Raw genomic sequence first — 15,299 nt, 5'->3', positions numbered from 1 at the left:
ATGATCACACTGTTACTTCTTCCACTACAAGTTTCAAACTTTTTTCTCTTTTGCATTCACCGGATTACATATTAGTGTAGTACCATACCAGTCATATGTACACTTAGCAATGGGTATACAGTTTCCATCAACAGATACCAAAAACAGTGTGTGTAGATAGAAAACGAAAAGTTAATCTTGCATTTACTCCACAGCAAGCAAGCATGAAGATATCACCCAAATATGCATACACACAAAGGAAAAACAAAACATGCCACAAGTATGTTTTCAAATACAGTGTCTGCTAATAAGGCTGCCTTTCTAAAAAAATTTGTGATGACATACAGTTTTTTTAGTCATTATGAAGGCAAAATATAATTCAAGAAATACTTATTCTCCCCAGTACTAGATTGCCAAGTACATCTAAAGAGGCTAGATGTACAGTCTAATGTCCTTACTGGTCAACAAATACAGACATTGTAATGGCTGCCGTTTGTGACTGCAGCTTGCCTCGCTGTGCAGTCAGCTTGTGTAGTTTAGCGCAGTGAACCAATGAAGTGATCCATACATTGAAGAGCAGTACACAGATGCAATAAACATATGCTGAATTCAGTAAGCATTGCCAATAAAGTGGACACTGTATATGTAGCAAGTGTAGGAGGCTCATGTCACATCAAAGACAGCTAACAGCAGCAATCAATGAGAGCCACAATTAGTCATTTTGTTAAAAACCCAATTAAACATATTTCATGTAAAATAAACTGCTTGAGTCATTGCATATGAAGGACTTGAAAACTATTGACATAGCAAATGGAAAAACTGTAAAGTATGTGCTGATAGTGCCTCTCCCAGCAAAGTAAACCTAGTGCAACTCAAATAGGCCAGACGACGGGCGTGAAGATAAGCATGACTACAAAAACCGTCAGGACACTTACAAAATCATAAATTGCTTTAATATGCTCTTCTGTTTTGTTGCATTGGTGGCCATATAGTAGCATTGCAGGCTTGCTACACTGCACAAAGCACAGCATGCAGAACTGAATGAGTGGACAACCTGAATGTCTTCACCTTGCTCCACTGAGAGAATTCTAGGTGGCCACAGAAGCCACACTTGCAGTGGCCATCAGTCACGTAGAGCTGCGAGGCGTCGGGTGAGGGCATCCTCAGCGGCCTTTGAGCGACCTGTGGAAGCAGCAATGGTATCAGCTGGTGTTACGCCTGCCTGGTTGAGCTGGTCGATCATTTCGAGGCCACTCTCTTCCGCAACCTGCTGGATCAGCTGATCTACCTGGGCTGTAGGTGCAGTTGTAGTTGTGGCTGTGCCCATAGCGTCTTCCAGCACTGAACTTCGAACATCCAGATCCTCAAACTGCTGCTCAAACTTCTCCATGACAGCTGATACCTTCTGCAAGTCCATTGAGTTGATAGCCTTGTCAAGTGCTTTTACCACACCACCCATGTTCTTGGTGACCTGCATAGTAGCAAGTTTGAGAAAATAAGCTTTGTTTATTGTGATATTAGTGCAACATGTACGATGGACACTAGCCTGCTACTGCAGTTTTCTTATGACAGGAAATGATAAAACTTCAATAATTGCACATTAAGTGCAATATATGCTATACAGCAGATATATACGAGAGTAGTTTACGATTAGTCAGGACACAGTTACAAAAGACAATGAATACATTTTCATGAAGAAAATGTGAAAGCAAGGAACACTAGTACACAAAAAGTAAGATTAATAAAAAATAAATTCTGGGGTTTTACGTGCCAAAACCATGATATGATTATGAGGCACGCCGTAGTGGAGGACTCTGGCTTAATTTTGACCACCTACAGTTCTTTATTGTGCACCCACTGCATCGTACACGGTTATTTTGGATTTTTACTAGGGGTGTGCGAATATTCGAAATTTTGAATACGAATCGAATATTTTTCTTATTCGAAGCGTATTCGATTCGAGAAATGCATATTCGTAAGTTCCCGAATATTCGAGGACGGCCGAATAATGGTCGAAACGGCGAATATTCGGACAGACTGTGAATAATTTAGCAATTAACGAATTATATGCTTGCTCCACATTTTCCTAAAAACATGTTTATTCACTGAGAGCCTCACATGATCCGCTCATTATCTGTATGCTCTGCATCAAGATGGCAAGTTGGGCCAGTTTGTTGGGATTCATAGTAAGGTTCGTTACAGCGCAACACAAAACAGGGACAAAAGAAGGTGCAAAACGACGACACAGCATTACGGCACTGTGATCTTAAGTGCTGTAACGAACCTTACTATGAATGTGTATGCTTTGTTCCAGTCTATCTGCCTCAGGTCCGTGAGACATGATCAGTTTCAATTTTTTTTTCACCAAGCTTTATTCCAGGGCTATTTCATAACAATATATGATGTACTTTCGGGCTTTGTAGTAAGTATGCGCAATAAAATATGCACCTAGAAAATGTTACCCGGACAAATGTTGTCCCAGTGCATAGAGAGCCCTTACTTTCTGAACATGTTGAGCAGTCAATTTTCCTTAGCGATAATCTGTAACAAGCGTTTACCTGACAGAGCATTACCTGACATTACCTGAGTGCATTACCTCTAATGAGTGCCTCTTTAACCTGAAGCAGCCTCGTAAAATGCAATATTATTTTTAAAAGGGTGATAAAGCTATTGTTACCTTGTTTTGCAATTTTTTAATACTACACATATATTCGATATTCGAAGAAAGTTTTTCTCCTTATTCGTATTCGATTCGTATTCGAAAATTTCAATATTCGCACACCCCTAATTTTTACTCATCGAAATGCAGCCGTGGTGGCTGGGATTCAGTCCCGCAACCTTGGGTTTAGCAGCGCAACACCAAAGCCACTATGCCCCCATGGGGGGTGTAAAATGATTGGTAAGGGAATGTTAGGTAATAGGCAGACTAGTAACATGTCCACTGATATGAAATGATAAGGCTGAGGTACATCTTGGTGAAAACAACTAAAGGTCACAGAGGCAATGGAAGACATGACGATGGCCTAGGTGAGCCAATAGTGGTCTGCTTCGCCTGCCAAATCTTCCTGCAGTGCATCAGCACAAAAATACAGTAGTTTACAATAAAGTAGTTGTGTGTGTTGTGCAGACTAAAAAGACAACCATCCACAAAAGCTTGTCAACATCAAAGCAATGGAGGAAACAAATAGAACATTTTGAAAGGGGACTGCTGTTCTAACACCAAGGAACTTTTGAAAGCTCAGAACAGAAGGCTCAGAAAGGGTGCAAAATATACTAGAACAAGCAGAACTAAGCTTATGAACAACATTGCAGAACACTGAACAATACTTTTTCACTAATGAACTTCCACAATAGCAAACAAGGCAACCATAGCAAACGACAAGAGCTGGGTCGAGGCGAAAGGCCTGTGTCCTTTAATGCTTTTTAAGAGGTTTGTATCTTGTGCCTTATGCTGGATCAACATTATGGCAACATGTTTCTAGCCCCTGCATCAAGATGCCACAGCAATATGCAGTCATAACATGGTTGTGGTCAGGATCAATCAAGGTTGGTGTGAAGACCTATAATACTCTCAACAATGATTTTTATATATATATATATCAACTATAAGATGCAGGTACTTAGACAATGCTTACAGCCACATTTTTAAAGGGCCCCATACTAGGCCTCGTTCAGAACTCTGGTTACAGTACATTGGAACCTGTAGCACACCATTCCAGGACTGTGCTACCACAAAAATTTTTCAAAATGGTTTAGTAATAGAACTAACACATGCAAATGAAATGCCCCAAAGTGACAGTGTGAGAAAGCAAGCTACTTTCTCCATAGCAGAAGATATCTCCAATTCACTCGATCAGTGTCCAGCAGCGACAGTTCTCTTCTGGACACTGGTCATGTGAAGCAAACTGGTCGTGTTCAGGAACAAATGAATCTAGCGATAGTTTCGGCTTCATATGATGACGCCTGACAGTTGCAACGGGCGTCCATTTAAATTACCAAATCCTTGCTGCTTAATCAACAGACAATGTATGTACACAAGGCTGCATCATGTTCTCATCTCTCAAAAGTGGCACTGGAATGCTACCAGGCATTAAGGTGGCATGCACTCAGAATTAAGTGATAATTCAAATTAACGAGGCCACTCAGACGGTATTCATGTTAATGGAAAGACAGATGTTTGACTGTTAAAATAAAAAAAGAAAAAGAGAAGCTTGCAGGCGAGGGTCATTCTAGCTGTCAATGTACCCGACATCCACACGCATTTTGACAATTACAAAACTGTGCTTATTCCCAAATAGTGTTCTTAACGATACCCAATGCGTGCTGAAAGTGGCATCCTCAAGAATGATCATTCCTGAATGCACTCCCGCACATGAAGACCAAAAACTTCGGACACCACAGAGGGGACAGATACGTAATCTATGTTTGTCCTTGAGCTACTGTTCTCTTGGTCTGCTCCTCAGTTTAACCATTAAAGGTGGCAAATTATTTATTACCATTTAGAAGTCGTTCTATAGAAGTGAACTCTACAATGATCAGGGTCACGAAAGGCTACCTCGAACAGCTCGTTGGCGTTTAACTGTGGTAAGAACGACAATCATACCAAATAAGAATGGCATACATACGCTCCCCTCTTGCATCAGGCCATACCAAAAGCTGTTTCGATAACTTCAATGCTTTAAAGTTCAACAGTATACCTCGCTTCTTACCTGCTTCATAGCCATGGCACTCTTGATCTTGGAGCTCACAGCGTCTACTTTGGAAGCCATGCGCAGGTAATTGATGCTTTCGTTCTTCTTGCGGATGGCGTTCTCAGCATAGATTCGCGCACCTTCGACGTTGCCCTGTTGCAAGGCCTTCTTGATCTTTGCTTTCTGCAATCGCTCATCTTTCTCGGCTTTTTTGGAGAGTCGTTCGAGCTGTTTGCAGCTGAATCGCAACTGAAATAGCATGTCATCCATAACGTACCGTTACAGTGGGCGTGTCGTGAATGCGTCAGCTGTCACGCGTCTATGAGATCTCGGTACGACGTGTTTAACTACGGTCCAGCAGGTCCTAAAGACCTGTCAACGACGTTCTTCCAATCGCACTATGTATACCTACCGAACGGCACTGACTCGCTCTCGACTGTTCCTACGGTTCCTACGGTTTCTATTCGCCAGACGTAGCCAGACGTAGAGACGAAACTTTGGACTAAAGCCGAGTAATCTAGCCGAGTATGGCCAAGTGGCAGGCAAAATCATGTTATATAATCCGGTTACAGCCAGTCGATTCCTAATTGTAAATACATGAAGTGAACAACCCACTTGAAGAAAATTGAGTTTCACTGATCATTTTGATAGAGTATTATGCTAACTTTACGGTTTCGCTTGTCTCACAACATATTAACAGCTTCAGCGACATCGGCAACTCTACTTGCGCTACAAGAATCTAGACTATATAAGCTGTTAAGTATTACGCCAACCCTGCCTTCGTTGCCTCCGCGTGAGGCACCTGCGGTCAGCAGCCGCAATGGGGCGCTACTGCAACTAGAGCGTTTTTTCAGTGAACTATTTATGCACAGAACGAGAACAGTACAACAGCGCCTCTAATGGCTTATTACCGCAAAGGCTCCGCCGGCTTTAGTCTACTGAGGCTGCACTTTTATATTCTAGGCCGGTTCCTCATTTTATGACCACTCCACATTATTCTATGGCCGCTCTTGCCTGCGCCTGAGCGCTGTGTTGTGAGCTGTCAGTTCCTCGTTTCATATCCATCTTTGGGATCACTCTTTTTCAACGGCAGAATGAAGCTGCTTACGCACAATATGATGACATCAAAGTGCATCAAGGGTGTTAACATTGGTTTTCCTCTTGGCATCGTGGCAAGTTCTCTCTGGCTCAATTGCATAGTGGCATTCACGTGCTAATATTTCCTTTTCTTCTTATTTCAGGCAAGCCAAACAAAAGTGATATCAGTTGATTTTAATCCGGAGTTCGTGTGTCGCATGATACCGAAGTTGGACTGGGATGCCCTTTACCAAGCAGCCGAAAGCGTATGCATCTGACGTTGCGTTTCATTTAAATCGATTTTGCATACCTACTAACATATCTTTTCCTGTGTTTACAGCACGCAGCGAATTTTGTTGAAATGTTGGCACAGCTGCATAAACTGCCTGAGCATTGCGGTTTTCTTGGAATCTGTGCTACATGATTATGTATATCAGTGTTAGCAAAGCATTTGAAAAAAAAGGGTAGATGTTTACGGTCCTTTATTTTTACACAATCTTTATTTCGTTTTGGAGGTTGGTGTCTATTCATTTATTCTTATGTATTGTGTGGAAATAGTTCGTCATGAACCGCGTCGGTGAAGCTCTGGCAGTTACAGCACTGCTGAAGATGCTTGCATTGCGACAATGTATTCATACTAAACACCAAGGCATGGGCATCTACAAAATTGATTAGCCGGCCTGGCCAGTCGTATTTTACAAAACAAAACCGATATAAAAAAAGTCAGCTTTATGCTGGTTTGGGGGGGGGGGGGAGCAAGAGCCTGTATGCCCTTGTTCTCAAAGAAGCCCTTGACCCGGCTACAAGATAATGTCTCGCACATGGCGCTTCTGCGTCACGCGTGAATAGCAAGCAGCACACAACAGCTTGATGGTTCCGGTGAAACAGCATGCAAATTTTCCTTTGGAGGAGGCAGTTTGAAAAAAAAGATTGGGACACAGGGCACTTTTAGTTGCAGTCAAACCCAATTGAGATCAAATTTCTCGACAGCAATTGGCTCCTTTGCACAAGCTGTGTAAAGGAGCCATTCATGATCGAGCAATTCAATGCCAATTGGACTTGATTGCGATTGAAAGTGTCCTGTGTGACTGGGGTATATGCACAGGGGTTTCAGTGTTACGTAGGTAGTGCACAATAAACAAGGACAAAATGAGGGGCGTGCACACGTAGTGCTATGTGTGATGTGTGCCCCTGTCTCTCTTTCTGACCTTGTTTACAGTACACTGAATACTCTGGGCATGCTTTAGCAAAATTTCACACACATTTTGAGGGAAAAGACAAAGTTGTGCTGCATAAACTTCATATTTTACTAATTGTTGGGACCTTTTGCTGACAATTGAAGTAACAGTCGGATTAGTCAGTAATGATTAATTATGAGTATGGTAGTGTAAGACAGGACGAGATTGTCCTATTTACTTCTCCTTGTCTTGTTTTGCGCTGCTGTACTCATAAGGAACATATTTGCTGTATAGTTAAACCTCATTATAACAAAGTTGCATCAGACCAGAATATACCTTCCTTATAATAATTCTAAGCATATATTTGTTGCGTGCATATATTGATGAGAACCATTCTTATTTACTTCATTATATCTTTGCTATATCTCGTTATGTTGAAGTTCAACTGTACTTGCTTTTGAGGGACAGCGATGATGGTAATTCTGTGAAATTTAACCTAATATGAGGAGTAGAGTTTTCCTGTGCAATAATGTGTGGAACGATATATGAGGAAAGCAAAATTGTGTGGAGCCACAATAGTGCTGAGAGGTATGCTATGTTTGTTTGATTTTGTATGCTTAACCTTGCACCAGCTAGCCTGCCACGCTGCCCTTATTGCAAGGTGTAATAAAGTTATAACAATTAAAGTGGTCCTGCAGCACTTTTATATGAAAGGTGTAGACTGTGCCTAATAACAAAGAGCACCTTCTCAGGAATATTGTCGAACAGAAGGGTTTTGACTGTGCCGTATGTGTGTGAATCGACCTACCAGCAATCAGTTGCTGCTGCTACAATTCCTTCACAGCCTTCACCTCCTTTTTATCATTAAAAATACACTGCAAAGCTTTGCCTATGTGAAACAATGCCCACTATGCACTCTTCATCATCCCTCCAAGCTTTTGTATCAGCATGGCCTCAGAATCGCAGGGCACAGCTGCCCAATCCCCTAGGCTATAGTACTGGAGTAGTACCATTCTTCATCAGATGGCATCACCATCCCACCAGAGAGGATAGTTATTTGCTTTTGCTTCTGCCAGAGGCACTGTGTAGTCGTAACATCTACAGAAATCTGTTCAGTAGCCCCCGTTTTTACATTTTTATGAGCAAGTGTCAGGGTTTTGAAAATTTGAAGGAAAGGGCAAGGAAATTTTTCAAGCGAAGTTATGGGCTCTCGGTGGCATGTACAGGAATATTAGGCCTGGTTGTCTAGGACAGCATTGAACAGTAACTCGAAAATTTGTTTACCATGTTCACAAAGTATTGCAAATCCCTTTAAACCTTTCATTATACAAACGAAAACCAGATTGAAATACCTGATTTAAATAGTTGTAGTTCATTTAAGCTTGACAAACTAAGATAAGGTCAGTAGATTTTGAGATGTTATTGTTGAATTGAAAATTTTTTAGGAGAATCAGTACATACTGACAAATCAGTAGCAATGCCAATGTTGGTATAGGCGGCTAGTGCTCTGAATGCTTTCTTCATTGTATTACGCACGAACGTGCCGTGCATGCCATTTGCAGAACTATGGAGGCAGACCTCCCACACGATGAAAATTTCTTCATTATGGGAGTGCAAACCATCTGCTAAGTAGAAATCAAATGCACTGGGATGTCTTCAAGCATGTCGTTACTACCTGAGGACACCTGTACTGCCTGTACCTTGCTAGAAAGTTTTCACTCTTGTGTAGGTGGGCCTGAGGGGGAGCTCCAGAATTAAATGCACTGTTGGGAAGCTATGAAGAGGCATTTAAGGGTTTTTACACGTGTTTCATGAGGAACTCTTTATTCCTTTCAGATTGGCTGTGCTTCAGAACTGCCTAAGACATTAGTACCAGATTATGAACATAATGAAGAGTTTTTGAAGCAAGTTCATCATACACTATTTGAGGTGAGAGATGTGTAGGGTCTCTTTTGTGTCAAAAAGTGTTCATGCGTCTGCATGCTGCAGTGCAAAAAAGGTATTTGAATTAATAGGAAGCCTGTCTTTGTTTATTGTGCCTGCAAACCACATTATCGGAGGAACAAATGAAGGTACCCCTTCAAAAGAGGAAGTTACAAAGTCTAATGCTGTTAACTGTTTCCCTTTAATGTCTCTAAAATAAAGAATGAAAAAGCTTACTATAGGTCTCTCACCAAAATGATGAATTTCAAGTTACAGAATGCAAGCAATCCTAAAATATGAATATCATTTCATGTATTGCAATGTAAATACTATTTCATGCAGTGTAGCCTAAAAGCTCCTGCAGAGTAAACTAGGTACATACTTTTCTTTTGTCTGCAGTTGTGTAGCCAGAAATTTATTTCGGCGGTGGTTCTTCGTCGACAACTGCCATTCTTCCCCATCCTTGAGAACACCTAGAAAGTTGAGATACTAAATTTGTATTTATGTAATAAGAAAGGCTGAGTTAAATTGATTACATGTGAAAAAAGAACATTACCTTCCATTTAGATGAGTTAAGTGTCATTTGCCAGGCATTGCACCAGTCATTAATGCATTTTAAGGTCACCTTGAATAATAAAATGGTCTTCAAGACTGTTAATTGGTTTGTATATTATACAACTATCAGCGATAATTCGTGTGCAGGATGAGATGTTATTGGGCAGGTCATTAATGTACAGTAGACTCCCCTTAAGATGAACTCAAAGGGACCATGAAAACTTGTTCCTCTTATCAGAAGAATAATTGGTGTCATGATCAGGTGTATCCAAATATCTTACTTCAATGTGATAAATGAAGTAGACTTACAAAGGAGCAAAATTACATAGAAAGCATTTATTTAAATGAAGCATCGCGGAGGAGGAAGGTAAGCAGAAGCGTGCTGGGTTGACCTCCTCCAGCAGTTTCGACAGGTTTTGTTTGTGATACGAATGTACCGGCTTGGTCTGGTCATAACATCGTCCTCACACGCCGTATGCTGTGTGTGTCAGTGAAAGCATGCAACGGTGAGCCAGCGATGGTGGTTCAATTTCACGTGTGCAAGGGGGAAGGAAGCACTCAGTCTTCCGTCACGCGCATGGCACCGGGGGAGGGAGAGGGGGCCTTGTACTTGGGCCGTGCATGGTCACGCAGGCTTTATCTTAAAAGCGATCTGCTTTGGGGGCACAGTCTAGGTGGGCCGATGGCTCATAGCTTTCCGTGCACTGTGTTCTCACTGCTCAGTTTGCATTGAAGCAATAGACAGCACGAAGGTCACTTGGCTTGCTGCTGCTGCCACTATTCCTCGTGCCAGCGTTTTGACAGCGAGCGTCCACGGCCATCGAGCTTGATGTGTTCCTGTTTGCCTGTGCGCACTGACGTCATGCTTGTTGATGTAGTTAGTAAGCAAATGTTTACAAGGGGGTGTTCTACTCTGGCGGCTGCTGCGTATGGCATGGCCACATGAGCCCTGTCTTGAATACGATCTGTGGTGCAGACAGTGTAGGCATCTAGGTGCACCGAGGGCCGATAGCTTCATATGTGCTATAGCACCCATACGCTTGCGCGTCACCTGCGTTCGCAGAGTGAAACATCACTGCGACTTTTTATGTTTCCTCCTCTTGTTTTTGCCTCTGTCCACGGGCAGTGTGCACCACAGTCCTCCAGTAGGGCGCCTCGATGTGCGTGCCCCCAATGCAGTGCATTGAGGCACCCTAGTGTCCAGGATCGGTAGAGGTGGCGGTCTGTCCGATTGTTTGCCTTAACCAAAGACTACGTCTGAGGCGGTTCATCCTAAACGGATTTTTTCTTTTTGCATTGAGTCTGGAAAACCAAACAAACGTTCTCATGTTGTTTGTTATATGTGAGAATTTTGCTTAACTGATTTTGTCTTAATGAGGTTCACTGTAAATGAGGAAAGCACAGTTTTGGCATCTAAAACTCCTGCATTTATTATAATTTTTTTATTTCTATGAGAACACAAATGAAACATGATTGCAGTGAAGTTCAGTTCAGTCGATTAAAATATTCTAACATGAACACACTGGTTCACATGAACACACACATTCACATACTGGTTATCCACTCATGGTGTACATCAGTTCACACGAGCATGGATGGCTTCATCAGGGTCATCGTGCATCTTCTGCTGTATTTCTGCATTTTACAATGAAATCAAAACTAGAACACAAGAGAGCAGTACAGTGTCGACCTATAGGTATAACATGGCCTACGTGTACACAAATAATTAAAATTTGCTTTGGTGAATGCTTCCCATTAGTGAATTTCATGGCCAAATCACAGCATCAATAAGTAAAGCCGGTATTAAATTTCATATTTTCTGTGTTTTTGTCTGTTTGTTCACTTTTTGTGCAGGAAAAGTCCACAAGTGTTGCCAGGTTTAGTTTTATTTCTTCATTGAATAATGCAATGTAATCACTTTTATTAATCGCCAATAAACGGACCTTGGCCAGATGTGCTACAGTCTCTGATGCCAAAGGGAGTTAGACGGGAATACCAAGTTGATCGGCACCTGCCACTTTTTTTCACATCGTTTTCATGCATACCTGCTCTTGATAAAAGTAACATGCCTGTTTTATAAATATTTACTGTGCCTATCCATATAAGTAAACTTCTTTTATTGTTCCTTTAAATGTCAAAAAAATGAAAGAGCGAGAAACTTTTTTTTCTTAGCCTTATAGGTCAGTGTCGTTACCTAGCTGGCTTATATTGTGTGAAATGTCTACATTTTGCTTCCAACAAATGCATTTGTAAAGTGCCTGTTCCATCTTTATTCAATTTTGCACTTCTTGGATGTTGAATTCTTTGCTACTTTTTACTGGGAACAGCAGTTAAACATTTGAAAATGGGCTGATAATGTTTGTTCATTTGTCAGGCTTTAGTTCAGGCATGGGACGAAATGGCATAACAATTTATCCCGCCTGGGATTGAACTAGTGACAGTTTGTTTTCAAGCTGAGTGTTCTAACAGCTATTGCATTGTGTACTAAAAAATGCTTATGGTTTTTTGTCGGGCTTATCTTGTGTACTATATACCACAGCACCCAGTTGTGCACAGCGTTGACTGACATGCGGTGTCTGGCTCTAGTAATGTCAACATTCGCTAACGTTGCAAACATAGTCTTCGAATCCTCAAAAAATTGGAATTTCCTGGCCAGAGGGTGTGCTACTATCTGTAAAGGTTGCGGTGAAGGAGATGTGTTCAAGGCACTTTGATAGGGTAGCTATGGTCTGCGTAAACATAGCAAAATTGCAGGACACTGCAGTTGAGGGGCCAATGATGGCGTTCACCAACGATGTTGTGGTCTCTTGATCCACGGTAGCCGAATCCAGGCGCAACAAGGTGTTTACAGTGAACCTTAGCAGCGAAGCAGTTGGTATAGCAACAGAAGATGGATCCTTGACTTGAGAAGCTTGAATGACACTACAGGCAGAGTTCCGACTGTAACAAGTGCATAAGCCAGATTGGAATCCAGACTGAGGAATCTGGGACACTACGTCCAAGCTGTGGCAACCGTGGGAGCAGCAGCAGCAGGATGCTGGAGGATACATCCGCTCTGCAACACGATGCTTGAAGGCGGGTTATCAAGCCAAGTTTGGTTTACGGGCTGCATCATTGTGTATAAGGAAAATACAGATCCTTGTCAGTCTGTTTTTTATTTTACTCACTTCCTCTTTCTTTTCCTCTCGTTGTACTCTACTGCATGTTTCATGTTCACAATATACAGACAGGGTGTTTCAGCAAACACTTTCAAAAATTTTTAAAGGTAGACCACCTCATGAGCTAGAATTGTGCTATCTGCCACAAGCAACCCTTAAGAATTTTCGAAAGTGTGTCCTAAAACACCCTGGATATATTTTAACGTTGCAACTCTGGAGTGAGAAAGATCAATATTATCTGCTCTTTCACAACCACAATTTCACAGAATCAACATCAGCCACAGGTGTCTTTTGTGAATGTCACATTCGCAAACTAGTGGTGTATTCTAGAGTCATGAATATTGTGCTAGTTTTGTCTGGTTTAATTAAGCAGTAGTATAAAAGGTGTAATGTTTAAAATCGTAATATGTTTTTGCTGACTTATGAGGTTGCAAACTTGTTCCATCCTGAACATCCTTTAGGTAACCACATTTTTGTACCTCTACAAAGCAGGTAGACATAAGTATGGTTTTGGAGAAAATGTGTACACACGCAAAGCATGAAGCTGACATACTGCATGACACAGCAGCAGACAACACAAAGATGTTGAGTGGTTTTATTCCACTGTCTTTCACATCATCCACAGACGAGTTGATACAACAGACTTGAAGCCCCCATTTGTGTTTATTCTGCACTCTGCCCTCTCTACCTTGGATGGAGGGCCATATTTTGTGTCAGTTCTTTTCCTTCAATTGTATCTATTCCTTTCTTGTGATTTGTCGTGCCGAGCAGCTGATGCCAGCAGCACAAAATGTGTGAGAGATGTAAATAAGCATTCATTAGTGCTTATGCCTTACTCTCGCTGCTTTCAGCTGCCTTCTCAGCAGACAAGGGCCCATATTCACAAAAAGTTCTTAAGCTAAAGCTCTTCGTAAAAGCATTCCCCAACCAGTCGCAATGTTGGGCATATAGCAAAGGCAGCTGGCCATTGGCAAACAGCTACAAATTAAAAGCTTCATGTATGTGACCCCTGCACTGTGTGTTAGAACAAAAGACTTGCCTGCAGTGCTGCTAGTTCATGAAACTGTCTTTGGGCCCATATTTCAAACAGAGCTGTGAAGCTGTGTTATTGGTTCTAGTAACTTTGGTGCATGTTCACTGCAGTGTGCTTTCTACAATATTCGGGAAGCAAATCTGCAGAGAAAGAAGAAAAAAAGAAAACTGCTGTTCACAGAGTGCTTGCTAACCACATGTGTTGCTTGTAAATGGGTAGCCCCGTGAGCAGCAAACGTCTGCTGCTGTATGCAATCTGCATACTTCCTCAGATTGTGGTAGAGCATTTTAGTGTTGTCGGGGAGTTTCCATGAGTTCATCCAGTAGCACTGGAGCTGAGGGTTCATGAAATCACATGGAGCTCTCTGAATATATCCAGGTTTCATTGGCTCATAACTGGTGGTTAGCAGTAATTGAGTTCAGGGAATCAGAGTCACTAAAGTCCGGCAATTTTCTTTCCAGGTGGAGGTTGTTGCTGGAGAGCTCGTGTGCCCTGAAACAGGCAGGAAGTTCCCAATAACCAATGGCATTCCAAATATGCTTTTGAATGAAGATGAAGTCTGAGTGAAGAGTCTGAGTGAAGATGAAGTTTGTAATATTTTCTGCCATCACATTTGGCCACCTTGTGTCATTTCGTCAGAAACCATCTCATATTTGTAAATAAAGTAAAAATGAACTGAGTAATGTTGGGGCCTGCTGTGGTGACTCAGCAGCAACTGTGTTCTAAGATTAATCTCAAGGACAGCCCTTTTACCTAGCATGGTGACCATATTTCAGTGGGGCAGTTCAAAAGCAAATGATGCCAACTTCCATCGAGCATCATGTTCACTGATTCCAGGTAGGAAAAATTAAATTATACCAGAGCTGTTAACTGCGACATCTCTCATAGTACATGGTAGTTTTTGGACCTAAATAGTATGAGGGGAATTGGAACAGCTCTCCCTCTGCTAATGACACTGGCTTCCTTTAGCATTGTTTAAAACCTGTAAGTGTGTATGAACTCTTAGTAGGGCAGAGCAGTATTTTAGCTGGAGCTGTCAAGCCTGACCTCGGGCATGTAGGTTGTCACATTTTGACTTATGTCTCAATAACAGACTCGAAGCTCCATAACAACACATGCTGAGCAGGCCCATATGGTTTCTTTTTTCTTAGTATTGCACGTTAAATTTACTTGTAAATTCTCTTGGTCATATTCACTCATCTGTGACCTGGTTCAGTTGTGAACTTGCAAGCAGAATTTAAAGGGACGCTAAAGGAAAAAACTAAATCAGTTTAGACTAATTATTCTTCGAAAACTGTTTTCGTTAATTCTGCTTTAATAGGTTGATTACTAGAAAAGAAAATGTAGGACAAAGTTCCACTTGAATTTCTCGCTGAAACCCCAGCTCTGGTGTGTCAGTGTGAGGTCACAGATTTCAAAACACTTTTTTCATATTTGGGCTGCATTGGGTCAGTGAAAGCTTCCAAAGCTTCCAGTGTTCAGTCTTTGGCTCTTAAAATACGATACAGTCTATTTTACCAATAAACAATCAACTAGGCCCTGGAAGATGCCATCAGAATCCATGACATCATGGCAAGCTGGTGCGGGAACTTCAATGTGGGGCCACCTCGAAGTCTTGCTTTTTTGCACCATTTCTGGCTTTCGAAGCATCGTCTCATAATTATAGTGGCGTTTTTGGGGTTGCAGAAAGGTAATTTATTAGTAC

General features: G+C 41.7%; 2 protein-coding genes across 3 annotated transcripts; one reads left to right on the top strand and one right to left on the bottom strand.

The window, feature by feature from the left end:
* Positions 1–910: 910 nt before the first annotated feature.
* LOC135907447 (charged multivesicular body protein 1a-like) lies at positions 911–5,180 on the bottom strand. Of its 2 annotated transcripts, XM_065439134.1 has the most exons (3): positions 4,689–5,180; positions 1,268–1,450; positions 911–1,161 (listed from the first exon to the last, which is right to left on the bottom strand). In XM_065439134.1, exons 1-3 carry the CDS (start codon positions 4,938–4,940, stop codon positions 988–990), a joined length of 609 nt encoding a protein of 202 aa, XP_065295206.1. In that variant the 5' UTR covers positions 4,941–5,180; the 3' UTR covers positions 911–987. The 2 variants fall into 2 exon arrangements, with proteins under 2 accessions (XP_065295206.1, XP_065295208.1); XM_065439136.1 differs by having other exon boundaries at positions 911–1,450; positions 4,689–5,175.
* Positions 5,181–5,640: 460 nt separating this feature from the next.
* Positions 5,641–14,277, top strand: Trmt112 (tRNA methyltransferase subunit 11-2). Its single transcript, XM_065439138.1, has 4 exons — positions 5,641–5,842; positions 5,912–6,013; positions 8,762–8,854; positions 14,056–14,277. The coding sequence occupies exons 1-4, from the start codon at positions 5,765–5,767 to the stop codon at positions 14,155–14,157; spliced, it is 375 nt and encodes a 124-aa protein (XP_065295210.1). The 5' UTR covers positions 5,641–5,764; the 3' UTR covers positions 14,158–14,277.
* Positions 14,278–15,299: the final 1,022 nt, after the last annotated feature.

This window comes from Dermacentor albipictus, chromosome 1, assembly GCF_038994185.2.
Source record: "Dermacentor albipictus isolate Rhodes 1998 colony chromosome 1, USDA_Dalb.pri_finalv2, whole genome shotgun sequence".
Lineage (NCBI taxonomy): Eukaryota > Metazoa > Arthropoda > Arachnida > Ixodida > Ixodidae > Dermacentor > Dermacentor albipictus.
Note: the sequence above shows the minus strand (reverse complement) of the source record. Positions and strands in the feature narration are given on the sequence as shown.